Source organism: Notamacropus eugenii, chromosome 1 (assembly GCF_028372415.1).
Source record: "Notamacropus eugenii isolate mMacEug1 chromosome 1, mMacEug1.pri_v2, whole genome shotgun sequence".
Lineage (NCBI taxonomy): Eukaryota > Metazoa > Chordata > Mammalia > Diprotodontia > Macropodidae > Notamacropus > Notamacropus eugenii.
Genome location: NC_092872.1, coordinates 115,943,409 through 115,959,826, shown reverse-complemented (window position 1 = coordinate 115,959,826; position 16,418 = coordinate 115,943,409). Strand labels below are relative to the sequence as shown.

General features: G+C 37.9%; 1 protein-coding gene across 1 annotated transcript; it reads left to right on the top strand.

Annotated features, from left to right (window-relative positions):
• Positions 1-10,293: 10,293 nt before the first annotated feature.
• LOC140523862 (TIMELESS-interacting protein-like) lies at positions 10,294-11,250 on the top strand. Its single transcript, XM_072638481.1, has one exon. It carries the CDS (start codon positions 10,294-10,296, stop codon positions 11,170-11,172), a length of 879 nt encoding a protein of 292 aa, XP_072494582.1. The 3' UTR covers positions 11,173-11,250.
• Positions 11,251-16,418: the final 5,168 nt, after the last annotated feature.

The window sequence follows — 16,418 nt, the reverse complement described above, 5'->3', positions numbered from 1 at the left end:
CAGTGTCCTCAACTGCAACATGATTGTAATACTGACATCTACTTTACAGGAATATTGTGAAGCTCAAATGAAATATCTGCAAAATTTCAAGTTCACTGGCTAATAGATGCCTAATAAATGCTTATTTCTTTCCTTTCCTTCTACAAAGTCATACTTTGAATATTTAGTAGGTTTCTAACTGATAACCCATACGCAGTTGAAAATATTTTATTGGAGGGAATCTGAGAGATCATGAATTGAAGTTCAAATGTGAAAATTATCTATGTGGTTGAAGTCTTGAGAACTTATGGAATAACTATAGTTAGAAAGAAGAGAGCACTCTTTCTGTAGTCAGTAGAATTGGGATCAAATCTGTCTTGGACATTGATATACTATATGTCCTTAGGGCAAAAACAAATTCTCTAAGCCTTAGCTGTTTTTCTTTTACAGTAAAATGAAGGGATTTGATTATGTGGTTTCATAGGTGCCTCCCAGCTTTACATTTGTGATACCATAAAAAAATAACGATCTGAGTCTGTTTTCAATAAATACAGGAGCGTCTCAAGAACAGATTCATATAGAAGTGGAATGAGACACGATACACCAAGAAATATAATTTTCTCTTAGGGTCACTGACTAATTTCTGTAAAGTTCTAGGCTTTTAAGCCAGTGTTCTTGCATGTTAATACCTACATTGCTAGTTAAATATCCCAAAATTAATTGAACCATATATCTAAAATCATTCCTTGCCATTTCTTTAATTGGGATAGCCTACCCAATTAAAAGCTAGGTATAAATTCGCTGTATGGTATTGTACATGATGTTTCTGACCACCCTAATGATTTCAACAACCTTATCCTAATTTGGAACAAAAATTGTGCCTAGACAAACTAAGCAAGTTGAAAAATAGTTTATTGATGTCACTGATAATAACGATGATCTTCATAATAGTAACAGCAACAGAAACAATAATAATGTGAATAATATGTCCTACAAAACTGAAAATGAAACACTTCTCCCTCCTCTCAACAGAGAAGTTGTGAACAAAGAATAAGGATGTGAAATTCAGTAACTGGTTTTACTTAAGTCTTTCTTTGTTAAAAAGAATAGGTCCGTGTTGGTGAAGTAGTTAAATGGAGATGACCATGGAGTAAAAACAGAGACAATAGCTTAAAAATAAATCTGCTCAATAACCATTTTTAAGAAGAAAAATGTTCTGTTTTTTTCACTATTACTTTTATCACTAATATTTTCATTAAAAAATAGAAAACAAAACCTTAGCCTGTTGGTATTAGACAATTCAGCAAAGAAAAAAACACCTGAAAAATAGTAGATAGTAGAGGTACTTTATAACCATAATTCCCATGCTCAACTCTGGCAAATAATGTTTTGTTATTCTTTTTTCTTTAGGTAAGCTATTATTTCCCGAAGCCATTTGTCTTTAGTGGTTCATCATTTTTAATGCAAAATTCTCATAGAAGAAGTTGTCATTTAATTTTCTTTAACAAGATGGAAGGGTCATTAAGCTGTTTCTTAAATGTCTCAGAAACTCACACCTTCTCTACTGACAAGAGAAAGTGGTTTAGCTTTCTGGAAATTTCAAAGGTGGTTTCACATTAAACATATTCTCCCTAATTGATTGTGGCAAATTTTCTTAGTGATAGAGAAATACGTACCCAAATTCCACGTGAACACAATGTCTGTGAACATCAACAAATGATTGCAAGTAAATGTCTTCAAACCAATATTTTGAAATGAATTAATCTGTTCTGAGGAGGCTCTGTGAAAGGGAATGAAACAGTTACCCCAAGAATCAAAGAGTCTGGGTGTCAGACGCATGAATTTTTAAACATTTCTGAATGAGAAATCATCCAAAAATGAGGATTTCTTTTCTGTCTCACGGGACTCGAAAAATTCTTTTTGAAAGAAAATTCATGAGTGACACTTTTATAACAGTTTTCTCCCTTAAAACATTTGACTACATCTGCTTTTACTGTCTGGCAACCTTAGGTATGAATTGTCTGCACATAGATCTATTCAGAACTTGATATTCTAAAATCATATTTTAAGATGACACTGAACCAGAACTGCTTTGGGATGAGGAGTTATAATTAACTGAATATTCTGATTAACTGAGGGTTTTTTTAGAAAATACTTTGTATCAAGAATCTTTATAACAGGAAGAAGTTGTGACTATAAAGAAATAAGATTGATTTTTCCAGCTTGGAATCAGTCTCATTACTTACATTAATATATCCTTTCCTCCCTTAGTAAATACAGTATAATGAACATCATTAACCTTTTTTAATTGAGACTCTTGCAGTACCTCATAGCATTTCAGTGCTACAGAGCTACAGAGATATGCTATAAAAAATGATACTCCTGTGTCCTGACCACTTCCATAAAAAGCTTTTCAAAATACCTGTTATAACACAGAGAAGTAGCTTGAAACAGAAGAAAAGGCAGAGGAAAACTTGGGAGTCAGAGAACTGGAATTTAATCCAGGCTCTATCATTCATTATCTGTGTGACCTTGGGTAAGTCACTTGTGCACTCTGTACTTTAGTTTCTTCATATATTACATGAAAGAGTTTGGACTGGAAATCCAGGCTTAACTTCTTTTTTTCTGTCATAGACACCACTGGCAGACTGGTGAAATCCATAGATCCCTTCTCAGAATACTGTTTTTGAATGCATAGTATAAAGTACATAGAGTCACAAAGGAAACCAATTACATTGAAATATAAATATCAGAATACCAAAAGCCAAACAATAAAAGTTCATGGACCTACCCGAGGAACCCCCGGGCTACAAGATCTGTAAGGTCCCTGACAGCTCTCAAATAAATTTCCATGAGGTCTTACAGTACTTTTTGTTTAAAATATTAGACACTTAAAATACACATAGATCTTATTCCATTTGAGGTATAAATAAAAGATTTTAGTTGACAAGGTAGGTGCTCTTTTGCAGGGCTAGCACCAAGCAAAAAATTGTGAGTTAGATGAAAGGTAGAAGTAGTAGAATACTAGCCTTAGAGTCAAGAAAGCATATGTTCAAATTCTATCTGTGGCAAAAATTTAATGAATGCATGCAAATCACAATCATTTTGAGCCTCAGTTTTCTCATTTGTAAATTGAATAAAACATTAACACCTACTACTTAGTACTTTATAAATGTTATCTACTATTTCTAATTTTCAGCCACATCTCCTCATTTCTATATTTTTGTCATACTTCTAATCAATCATACAGTATTTTCCTTTTCACTAATTTCCTCTATTATTCTCTCTTTGTCTCTGTCTCTCAGTTTCTCTGTCTCAGCATCTCTGTCTGTCTGTATGTTTCTCTGGTTTCATCACTCTGTCTCTTTCTTTCTTGCCAGGTCTAGAGGCCTGTGTGGTCTACCCGAGTCTTCTTACCTCACCTCCGAGGTCTTCGGTTGGCCAAAACCGGATGCTCATATGAGAGAAAGGACGTTCCAGAGTCGAACAAGGGTTGAGCTTTATTTCAGGCTCTAGTTACAAGTGCAGGGGGGTCTTCCTTAGGAGGAAGAGGGGGAGATTTCCTAAGGAGGCTAGGATCTTAAGGGATTGGAAGTAGAAGTACAAGCGGGGAGAGAGGGGGAGGGGAGAGAGGAAAGAAGAAAAGCGGAGCCTACTGTCCTCTTGGCTCCTTACGTGCTAAGAGAGCTTTCAGGCTTCCTCAATCCTACTTAACCTTCAGCCACACAGTTTGCATCTCAATACCGTGCTGTTAGATAACAATAGTGTGCCCAGATCCGGGACGACCTCGAGGGCAGAGAGACTCCACCCATCACGTATCTCCTGGGGAGAGGCGGAAATACCCGAGCTAGCTGAGCTAGCTCAGTCTGACCTTCTCGAATCCCTGCTGTTCATGGAGGGCCTCGTAAGACTCTAAGATTTAGAAGTCCCACTTTTACCCGCCCGAGACCGTCCACACGGATTTGAACTTCCAATCCCAACATCTCCCCTTCTTTGTTATGCGCGGAGCGCACCTGGCTCTAGAGCAAACAGTGGCTGGAGGCTGAGTGGATTAGGAAGACCTTTAGCATATGAGTACCCTACAACAAGACTTCATTCACACAGAAATCTGCAGCTAGCACAACTGACAAAGGGAGGCATCAAATAAAACAAAGATGAAACTAAATGGCTGAGTTACAACAGGGGAAGTGCAATCAACTGATCCCAAAGCATATTTTAAGAGGAGCAGCTGGTGTAGGCGCCTTACACGTCACAACCCCCCTTAATCTTGCAAATGGATCTATACAGGTGGAAAATTGGTCACCTCCTCCCCCCCAATGTCCTGGGTTTGTGATATCAAAGTCCTCCTTCAGCCGCTGGAAAGAGATGCCTAGATGGGAAGCTGTCAGCAGCAGTGTCTGCGGTTGTGATGAGTGCTGCCTCCTCTCTGGGCAGCAAGGTTAAAGCTGTCAGCAGCAGGCTCAGGTGGTGTATGATCCTTCTCCGGGGTCTCTGGGCTCTCCGGGGTCTCCGCCTCCTGCATCTCTGCCATCTCCGACATCGGTTCCCACTTACGGATCCTTCTAATGGGAATCCACGCATTCCCTTTTCCTGTGGAGACACAAACATACCCTCGACCCCATATTAGTATCTTAAAATGTCTCATAGCTGGAGTAGTATGTGAGCCTTTTGAGACAGCTGTATCAAGCTCTGATTGTATTAGGCGACCTTTTCCCCTTCTTTGTTTAGCGAGGATCGCCTTCAAGGTAAAATTGATAAGGCTGCATAGTGGCTGTTTATTTTGGTATAGCTGCTGCCAGGTGCTTACAAATGCTTGATTAACATCTGTAAGGAACCTGAATTTCCCGGATTTTTTATTTTTAACAAACACAGGAGCATTCCAGGGTGCTAATTGCTCCTTAACCAGTAGTTGTAGTGCCTGGAGTTTTTCTGGAGTCAGGGGCCATTGCTCCACCCAAATCGGGGTGTCTGACTTCCAATTCAAGGGTGGTGACTCCAGAGCAACAGCAATGGCCCTTACTAAAAATTTGATAACCTCATCCCGAGGCGGCTCATAATGTCTCTGCCCCAGATGTTAAAACTAAGTCCTGGAATCACCAACGGCCATACGGTCCCTTGGCGATCCTCTGCCTCCCACTTTACTGGGTGCATTGTCTCTAAGGTATTTTGGCACCCTCCTATTCCCCACACTGGTCTTTGGCTTTCTTTGAGCTTCCAGTGCCGGGGTACTGAGCGACCTCTAAGGCAGGTCCTATCCGCTCCAGTATGGAGCGTGCTATAAGGAGGCGCAGAGGGAAGGCATGGCGTATTCTCCCCTGCCTCGCCTTTCCCATCCGCTAGATGGAGCTCCGAACCTATTTTTTCTCTACACTCCTTAACTTTCTGCTCGCCAAGGTCCTCCCCTCCCCTCTCTCCGCTTCCACTCTCATTCCAATCCCGCCCTGGCCTCTCCGGCCCTTCCAGCAGGCTTTTAATTACACCGAATATCAGGAAATCTAAATCCTCTAGCTCCCCAGGGTATTGTTGCTCATAAGCAGTCATTTGCTCTCCGACCGCTGCCCATTTTTCTCTTGATATTCCTGCCTGCTTGAGCCAAGGAGAAACTTTCCAAATCCTTTTACAAAATTCTCGGAGGTCATCTAACTCTATTGTGACCCCCGCCTTCCTGCATTCCCTGTGAAGTTTCTCAGCCCAGACCTCCTGTTCCTCTGGCTTTATTACTGGCAATTGATTCCCCATCTCTGCCCTTTTCCCATGGGTGTGGGAAGCTTCTCTCACTCTTTCTCTCCTTCCAAATCTAGGATTCGGGACTTGCTTCTTTCACAGCTCCTTCCGGGTGTTCCCCAAAAACACCCAGGATATCCGCTCTCCTGTCCTCTGTTCGGAGACGCCAACTGCCAGGCCTAGAGGCCTGTGTGGGCTACCCGAGTCTTCTTACCTCACCTCCGAGGTCTTCGGTTGGCCAAAACCGGATGCTCATATGAGAGAAAGGACGTTCCAGAGTCGAACAAGGGTTGAGCTTTATTTCAGGCTCTAGTTACAAGTGCAGGGGGGTCTTCCTTAGGAGGAAGAGGGGGAGATTTCCTAAGGAGGCTAGGATCTTAAGGGATTGGAAGTAGAAGTACAAGCGGGGAGAGAGGGGGAGGGGAGAGAGGAAAGAAGAAAAGCGGAGCCTACTGTCCTCTTGGCTCCTTACGTGCTAAGAGAGCTTTCAGGCTTCCTCAATCCTACTTAACCTTCAGCCACACAGTTTGCATCTCAATACCGTGCTGTTAGATAACAATAGTGTGCCCAGATCCGGGACGACCTCGAGGGCAGGGAGACTCCACCCATCACGTATCTCCCGGGGAGAGGCAGAAATACCCGAGCTAGCTGAGCTAGCTCAGTCTGACCTTCTCGAATCCCTGCTGTTCATGGAGGGCCTCGTAAGACTCTAAGATTTAGAAGTCCCACTTTTACCCGCCCGAGACCGTCCACACGGATTTGAACTTCCAATCCCAACACTTTCTTACCAAAATTTTCTATCAGAAATGACCAACAGTGTAAAGTCCCTCACAACCTGTCCTTCTCTTACCTTTACATATTTTTTTACACATTACTCCTTGTCATATTCTCTTCTATCCAGTAACACCGGGCACCTGGCTGTTCTCACTTCTCCAAATATTTTCTCTGGCTGTCACTCATGCCCAGAACATTCTCCTTTCACAGTTTCCCCTACTGACTTCTTGGGATTAGATTAAGTCCAAACTAAAATTCCATCTTTTTCTTTGGGAAGCTTTTCCTAACACTCTTAATTATATTTAATTTTAATTTTTCCCTCTGTTAATTATTTCCTATTCATCCTGAATGCGACTTGTTTGTATTTATTTACTTGCATGTTGTTTCCTTCATTGGACTGTAAGCTCCTTGAGGGCAGGAAGTATTTTTTTCCTCTTTTTGTGTCCCTGTCACTTAGCATAGTTCCTTGTATATTGTAGGCATTTAATAAATAATTATTGATTAAATTATGACCCCTCCCCTTAAGGGAAACATTTAAAAGAAATCAAAGTCTTTCATAAAATGAATGAATGTCTGAACTTCAAGCATCCACAACTAGCGTTGAGAAAGCATGCTCTAAGGCATTTGGCATCCTTGAAATCACATATACTTGAGGTATAGAAATCTGTCTTGCCCTACAAGAAAAGAAAGACGATTAGGAGAAGGAAAGGGAAGGGATAAGGAAAGGGAAGGGAAGTGATAGAAGGTAGGGCAGATTGTTGGAAAGGGCAATCAGAATGCGCAGTGTTTTGGGATGGGGGAAGGGAGAGGTGGGGGAAAATTTGGAACTCAAAATCTTGTGGAAATGAATGTTGAAAACTAAAAATAAATAAATAAACTTTAAAAAACTGATCAAAGAAAAAAATGCACACATACTTAGGAGGCTGCCTGCATCATTGCTCACACATTGTGATGAAAAATCAAACAGATATTCAATTCTGAGATGGTGGGTAAGGAAAAGAACTGGAGGAAAGGCCTTATGGATGCATGAATGAATCTTAGGGGACACCAAAGAAGGAATCGGTATGTGTTTTAAAATACATTTCTAAAGTTCTATCACAATCAAGTGTCGACAAGATTCTTTCAAGTGTTACTCTAGACAGCATCATGTTATATATGGCAGACTCATAATCCATCCAGCCTTCTTGATCTCCTCCTTGGGAATGTTCATGGTACAGTCATCTTTTCAAAATAGTGTTTCTATTTATCAAGGGTATATAAAAAAAGTCAACAGGGATACATTCTCCCAGATCTAAACCTCCATAATAAAGAGTCATATTTGTGACTCAGAAGGCAGATTATATTTAAAGAATCCCTTAAGGTAAGGGTTCAAAAATTTCATCTTTGTAGGAGATAGCACTTTCACGTAAACAAAGTTCATCTTCCATATCAACACAAGTGCAGGATGGGCATGAATACATTGAATATATGAATACACCATATTTTCTATTTTGAGACTGGTGTGATAGCAGTTAACACATAAATTGACTTTCTATTACCAGTTCTCCATCACTGCTCCAACTCAGAGAAGACATAAATGGTTCCTTGTTATTTGTATGGTTAAGGTCATTCTGGGATCCTAGATTTAGAGGCAGAAGGGACTTTAGAAGACATGTATTCTAATCTCTTCATTTTCTAGATAAGGAAATTTAGGCAGAACTGAAATGATTGACCCTGGTTCACCCAGATGGAAAGTGTATGAGGCAGGATTGTAAACCAAGTCTTCCTGGTTTAGAGCTCAGTGTCCAAACCACCACAGTGTATTGCTGGTTCAATTGTTTTCTCCTTTAGTCTTCTCCAAACCCAAGTCCTTTCCCCCTTCTCTCTGGCCACCTGCAGCCTTCTTTTGTTGGGAAAATCAAAAAAATGTACAAGATAATAAAGAACATTTAAATTATATTTCCTCATGATATAATCAGAGTCATAGAACTTTAGAGATCATAAAGTGCTGATGTAGACATGAAAGGAAGTTTAGAGAGGATCTAAACCAATCTCTCATTTTATATGTGATGAAACCGATGGCCAGAGAGGTGAAAAGCAATTGAAAAGATGGAACCTTTAGAAAGAAAAGTGGGCTTTCCATAACATTTTTCATTAATAATATGCATTCTCTTGAGGCAGGTTTCTGTCCAAGGGGACATCTAGAAACCAATCCCCCAGAAAGAAGCAACAGTTTTGTTATATTATTCTCTTCACAGATGAAGTTATTTCAGTATTTCAAGGAGCCATGATTTTAGCCATGCGATACTATGGGTAACCAAGTAAACCAAAGCAATTCCATATGATCTGCATTTCCTCTATCTTGCTCCTGACCCTGTTCTTATTGCAATCCCTACACTGTCTGTTACTTTTCTTACTGCTAAAACAGTAAGGGCAGTCCTGTTTCGTGTTAGTAGCCCCTGTAACAAGTCCATTCAAGGGATACCACATCCACATTCCCTATTCTTACCCTGAAAGCCTCTAGCAATAAGCTCTGTCCAATTCTGAGGTAGCCCTTAACCAATTCACCTCCTGACTAAATGGAAACATATATATATATAGTCTTTCTTTTGCTTTGATGAATCTCTACCCTCTGTGGGTAGAGCTCTCTAGTTGACCAACTCAATAAACCCTCATTCCTTCTAAATTTCTGGTTTGGATTTGGGTTTGGTTTTGATTCTGTTTCTATCAGTCACTGACAATTTTACCCACAGTACTTATATAATCTTTCCAAGCCTTGATAGGCAGTTTAATAAGGAGTTATGGACAAATAAGTTTTAATTCAATACTTTATTGTGGCATGGAAACGTCTAAAAGAATACAACACTGGCATGCAAACCTTGACAAGGAGAAATTGGATGCGTTCACAGTATAGGTTCTTGAAATCAGGGGTATACTGGAATCTGTTTATGCCAGTTCACGGAAACCAATTGCCAGTTTTTAGTGTGAGCATTCTATACCTTCGAAATTGACAAATAGCACAAATCAGGGCTAAGTTAATTGTTCTTGACCACCTAGACTTTAAAAAGTGATGGAAAAAGTTATAATAAGTTAAACTTACAACTTTGTCATGTGTATATTTTCTCCCCAGAGAATTGATTGTTAACCATTTGTCAAGAAGAACTTGCTTGTAACAGACATTAGGTTCATATAATAAAATACTTTCTATTTTAATGTGAAGGGTTGCTTGACCTCTTAGCGATATTTCCATATTATTATTTTTTTTTGCATTAGCTCAGGGGAATAAGAGAAACTCTGTTCTTGTTCACTCATTTCAGTCATTTCTAACTCTTTATGACCCCATTTGGAGTTTCTTGGCAACTATAGTATAATGGTTTGCCATTTTCTTCTCAAGTTTATTTTAAAAATTAGGATACTGAAACAACAAGGTTAAATGACTTCTTCAGATCTGAACTCAGGTCTTCATAATTCCAGTCGTGGTACTCTATCCACTATACCACCTACCTGCCCTAATGAGAAAAACAGGATATGTCTAACTGGCTTAGCTAAGGTATACATGCTGTGTATACCTCTTTCTATAACGACAATGAGTTTGTGCTATTATATCTCCAATTTGTGGTTGGCCAGGATTATAGGTGTGAAAGAGTAAAGCTGGTCCTTGAAGAAGCTGAACATCTGACTAGATTTTACATTCTGCTTATCCTCATCTGAATGTTGCACTGCATGTAGCTATATATTTTAATTTTAAAAATATCACTATTCAGAGAGGAGCTTGGGCGCGGGATGTGGGGGAATCCGGTTTCCCTAGCTGGTCAGGGTCCGGCAGAGCCCGGGACCATGGAGCCCGAGGACAACAGGCTGCCGGCCCTTCCCGACTTTGAGGCCATACAAGACGAGACCTTCCAGCCTCTTCCTCCTCCGGCCTCCCCGGGAAGGGACGAAGCCAGAGAAGATGCGCTCACCGCAGATACAAGGAGGGATGATCAGATGGGAGATATGCCTGTGGCTCCAAAGAGAATTGTGAGAAGAAGTTTGCCTAAGTTAGATGCTCAGAGATTAATTTCAGAAAGAGGACTTCCAGCATTAAGGCATGTGTTTGATAAAGTAAAATTCAAAGGTAAAGGCCATGAGGCTGAAGATTTGAAGACATTAATCAGACACATGGAGCACTGGGCACATAGGCTGTTCCCTAAACTGCAATTTGAGGATTTTATTGGTAGGGTAGAACGTTTGGGAAATAAGAAGGAAGTTCAGACCTGCTTAAAACGAATTCGACTCGATCTTCCTATTGTACATGAGGATTTTATTAGTAATGATGGTGGTAAAGCAGAAAGTAATGGACTAGATACAACTAACACAGACTTCGATGCTGTATTTGCAAGTCCGGCTGAGGAAGGAATATTTGCTTCTCAGTCAAACACAAGTCTAACAGAGGAGCAGCAGCAAAGAATTGAGAAGAACAAACAGCTGGCCTTGGAAAGGAGACAGGCAAAACGGTCAAGTAACAGTCAGCCCCAAGAAGAAGATTTGTCAGTTATTGTGCCCAGCACGCAGACATCTGAAAAGGATATTACAAATGAAGTTCAAGAAGGGAACTTACAAAGAGCTCAAGAAGAGAACTTCAATGAAGAAAACCCAGAAATCTTGGACAGTGATGCTACTACTGCAAATATAGATGATGACTTACAAAACTCAGGAGTAGGTGAAGCCATTTAAAATATGCAACCATGACTGGCCAACATATCTTTTTATTTAAGAGCACTTAAGTGCCAACAATGGGTTGCCTCATTCAAAAATATGGATTAGCCCCAGTTAAGACTGGAAAAAAAAGTCAATAAGCTGCTTGTCCTCCACTTGAACAAGTAGGTTTCTTGTATGTTTTTTTCATAGTGAGTGAAAACATTTAAGTGGCTAACTTTATTAGCTTTTTAAAGATCTGGCCTACTTGTTTATATTTGTCTCAAATATTTATTTATATTAGCCTAACTTGTGATAGCTTCCATAGCTGCTTCTTGTCTCTTTTACACAAAAAGATCCTATGTTTTAATAAAAAGTAATTAATATTTTAAGATGTAAAAATGATTGTACACTAGTATCTATTTTTTTGTAAAATGTGAATAATAGCTCTTTTACAGAAAAAATATCATTATTCAACTAAACTTGGTTATTATCATTTGCATTGAGATTAGTTAATTTCAATGCAAAGATTCATAACACTTTTTCAGTCCTTCTCTCTAAGTCTTCATCAGACTTTATCCATTCACTTTGATACACCATTCCTAATGTGCTCACAGTACCTACTGCATTCTTGCTTATATTATTCCACAAAAACCTTTCATATCTATATGTGTACATGATAATTCTTCATCTGAAATACATTATGGTACTCTATTACATGAATGTAACACCACTTATTTAACCAGTCCTCTATTATCAAATATTCAGGATGTCTTACAATGGGATATGCCGTTAAATTGATAGCTCTTTTTGGTTACTTTTGATAATGATAATAGTGTCAGAATATAGTCCCCCAAATGGGAATATTGAGCAAAGATATAATTGGTTTTTTTTAATAAATTTATTGTATATTATATACTTACTCTTTAAATATCTGATACAAAATTTTCAATTACACAAGCAATCAACAAATATTTTTACTTCTCCATAAATCTGAACAATAAATATTTTGCTCATTTATATCTTCCTACTTTATGAACATATTAGTACATAAAAAGTTGCTATAATTTATACCTTTTTCGATAACAGAGGGAGTTGTTTTTTCAAATGATTAACAATTTATGTTCCCTTTTTTGAAAATTTGACTCTTTCATCTGGTCAGGGAGTTAGCACCATGATTTGAAGAAAAAAAATCCCTTACATATTTTTTACAAAATTTTTTACAAATTCCTTACAAATTTTTTTATCAAATAATTTTCTTAATTATTCTAAAATATATAATATTTTGTTGTTCATAATTAAAAACATATTTAATGTAGTCAAGTATATCTATCTTGTCCCCTACTATTTATTGACTTTAATTTTGACTGTACTTTCATTCCAAAGGTTTGTAAAGACTGGATAAGTGTGACCGAGGGCTGCTCCTGTGCTGCCCAGAATGAGTGGAAAAAGTCATGACACTATGTTGATTGAGTCAATTACAAAATCTGGTTATTTGATCTTGGCTTGATCCTTACTGTTCCTCCACAATTCTTTTAGTCACCTCTCAATGATTCTTTATCACATTCCTCATAGTGTTTGTTCTAAAAATCTTCTCTACTGTATTTAACTCTGAATTCCATGCCATGCACATCACACTGTACAGGTGACTTTGTCTTACTCTGAAATTGAAGTCTGTCAGTGAGAACTCTTTAAGCTTCCTTTCTTACTTTGAAATTTCTCTGGGTTTTCTCATTCTTTACTCCATCCCTAGTATCTCAGAAAAAAGAGGTATTCCTCAATGGAAAAACAAAACAAAAATACCTGCATTATAGATGTATCAATAAGATAAGAGTTTATAAAATGAGGGGTAGTGAGGAACGGAAAAAAAATAAAATGAATAACTTTGAATAAAAAATAATATTAATTGAAGATATTTGAAAGTTTTTTTCTGCATAAAAATTCAATGAGGCCAAAATTAGAATGAATCAATTAACTTGTGTGTGTGTGTGTGGGGGGGGGGGATCTTTGTAGCAATTTTCTCTGCTGAAGGTATTTTTTATTTATTTTTATATGGAATTGGTTCATATTTATAAGAATATTACTCTTTTTTCAAATTTAGAAATCATTAAATGATAGAAACAGACAGTTTTCAAAAGAATAAATCCAAGCTAACAATAGCCATAATAAATGCAAATTAAATCAATTTGAGGTTTGACTTCATATTCATCAAATTGTCAAAGAAGATTTTAAAAAAAAAGGACAAGTATCAGAGAACTGTGGGAAAGCAGGTATTTCATTGCACTGTTGATGGATCTATGTCCCCAAGTCTGTGGATAACTTTTGACCTAGAAGCTACAGAGATCAGAGATCAAACAATAAGGAAAATGCTCTACATGAACAAAAATATTTATACAACCTCTTTTTGAAATGGTAAATAAATTGAACTGAGGGGAAGTGTCCAGTGAAGAGCACTTAAACAAATTGTGGTACATACATATAATGCAATATTATTTATTGCACCATAAGAAATGGCAAAAGTAGTAATTTCACAAACATTGAGGAAGAATTATATATGATAATACAGAGTGAAGTGAGCAATTTCTATGATAGTTACATTGTAAAGGCAAACAGCTTTGAAAGAAGTAAGAACTTTGCCCAAAATAATGAATAAACATTTGTAAAGGATTGGTGATGAAGTTTGCTATCTATTTCCTGACAAAGTAGTGAAAGATGTAAGTTGCAGGAGACATACATTTTTGGATTTGTCCAAAGCAGAAATTTGTTTTCCTTAACTACTTATATTTATTACATGTTCATCTTTTCTTTCCCATTACTAAACTTGTGCGAGGGAGGGTAGAGGGCAAAATACTTATTTATGTATATGTGAAAAAGGTTTCTATAATGCCAATGTGATATTACAGAGCCTAGAGCGGCTATGAATATGCCTGCACAGTTCTGAATCACGAAATAGAACAAACTCTCCACATGGAAGTCAAAACTAAAACATTTATTCAGGCACCAGAAAACCAAATCCTAAGACCAGAAAGCCAAATCCATCACAGTAACAAAGAAATCTATACATGATAAAAATACAGTGAGCAACACCATCCCCAATCTTCCCTCTGTTGGACTTTACACAAACCAGTTTTCTTAAACAAATCTTAAATAGACTCCCTTAAACAAAATCACAAACAAACTCTCCTCCTCACACTAGCCTGCTTCCTGATTTCTCTCTTCCTCTCCATTTCAATTATTCTGACCAATTTCCTCTCAGTTCTGCTCCAACTCTGCCTCTTCTTGTTTTATCCTTCCTACTCCACCCCTTCTTGTTCCACCCATTCGTCAAGCTCTTCCCACCACAGACTCATGTGACTCAGGCTTTCAGGTGACCTAACAGCTCACATGAGCCTATTAATGAATGGGAAAAATCTTCCGATTTAAATTATCATTATAGCATCTCCCCTTCCTTTTCTAAATTCAATATCTTCATCCTGTGTGTTTGATTCCATCTTGTCCCACCTTCTCCTGGACATTAATTCTTCCTGATTGTCTTTTTGTCCTGGATAGCTTCCTAAAGCAAAGATATGAGATAGTGATTGTCTTTGACTCCAAAAGAGGAGGAGGAAACTTGAGAGTTGATTAAAAAAGGAGAAGAGACTTGATATTTAACATAAAAATAAATTTCGTGCTGAAATATACGGCTATGAGATACACTAGCAAAACATAGAAACTGATGGTGTGTTTTGATATAGTAGAGATTGTTGTGTCACCAACAAGACCCTGCATCTCCATGGTGGTGAGTGCCAGTCCAACGGACTGTTCCAATACAGATAATTCTTCTCTTTGGCTATAAAACTGCTCTCACTCTTATGATTAGCCGGGTATGTTTACTTTTGTTCTGAAACTGCAGCTTTTAATCTACATGTCATTTGCCTACTATAAAAAACCATTGGCAAATAGAAATCTTAATTTTATATGTATTACTTAAAGCTTGCAAATAGCCATAAGATAAGGGAGACAATGTTCCTTGCTCTAGGAGAAAACTTTTGTTTTTTGATCTAAGGGAGTTTATCTAGGCACTCAAAGTGTTTTTGTCAAGAGTTCTTGACCTATGGTCAAAGGACTTATTTTTTAAAAATCGGTAACTGTATTTCAGTATAATTGGTTTCCTTTAAAATGTTATGTAATTTATGTATTTGAAAACATTATTTTGAAGAATACATAGGTTTTACCAGCTTGTCAAAAGAGTCTATGACACACAAAAATCTAAAAACACTTGTTTTAATACAAGCTTTGCACATTAATATTTTAGTAAAAACCTAGTTATACCTAAAAAATTAGTGATAGTGTTAGACTCTAAAGGAGTAATAAATTGGTAAACTTTCTGACACTTTTGCACCAGACAGCAGACACAACACTTGGTGGGGTAAGCATGAAAGAGAAGCCACTTCCCCTAATGGAAGAGGGAAATGGCTGAAAGTCATAAGTACATGCAACAGTAAGCAAGATGGACTTTTCCCTCCTAAAACATATTGGTGACTTAATACACCTTGCACAGTGTCATCGCACTACTGTTAAAATACCCATTTCATTGATTATCATTAATTTTTTTCTCTCTGAAGTTTTGTTTCAGCCCTGAAACTGCCTTTCCTGCCTTTCACTGCTATAATTCACAATAAATAATCTAGAACATTCTGTTACAATAATCAGCTCTTTGTAAACCCAGGAGAATGGGATATTGGCCTCTAAGATTCACATTGTTCTTTTCTCTTCAGCTTAAGAAATGTGTTTTGAATAGTGAATTATGAGTTCATTCACAATTGCTCTAAGGTCCCAGTTAGAAAAATTACTAACATTCATGCACAGATTGGGTTCTTTGCTTAACTTTACACCTTATAGCCATCCCTAGTTATCTCCTGGCCTCTTTGTGATTCAGGCAAAATTCAGTTTCCTGGAAATGTTTGAGTAACCAAACAACAGACTGCATTATAATGCCTAGGAATCATTAGGAAGAGAAGTTAGATAACTTATTCAAGAGGACCTAAGGCATTTAGAACAGTGGGGGTTCAAATCCATATTTCCTGATTCAAAATCTGTTACCCATTCCACCATGCCACACTGTCTCTCTTGTGTGACTTGCCTATGATCACATAGCTAGTAAAGGTGTGAAATGGCATTTAAATCTAGGATGTTCTGACTCCAAGTGTATCATTCATTACGTTACCCAATTCCATTATTCTGCCAGTTTGACATGATACATTTTCTAGAATATGGCCTGTTCATCTATGAACCCTCTAGTACTT

Bases quoted from the DNA above. Each gene is read 5' to 3' on its own strand.
- LOC140523862 (XM_072638481.1), top strand. From the start codon at position 10,294: ATGGAGCCCGAGGACAACAGGCTGCCGGCCCTTCCCGACTTTGAGGCC.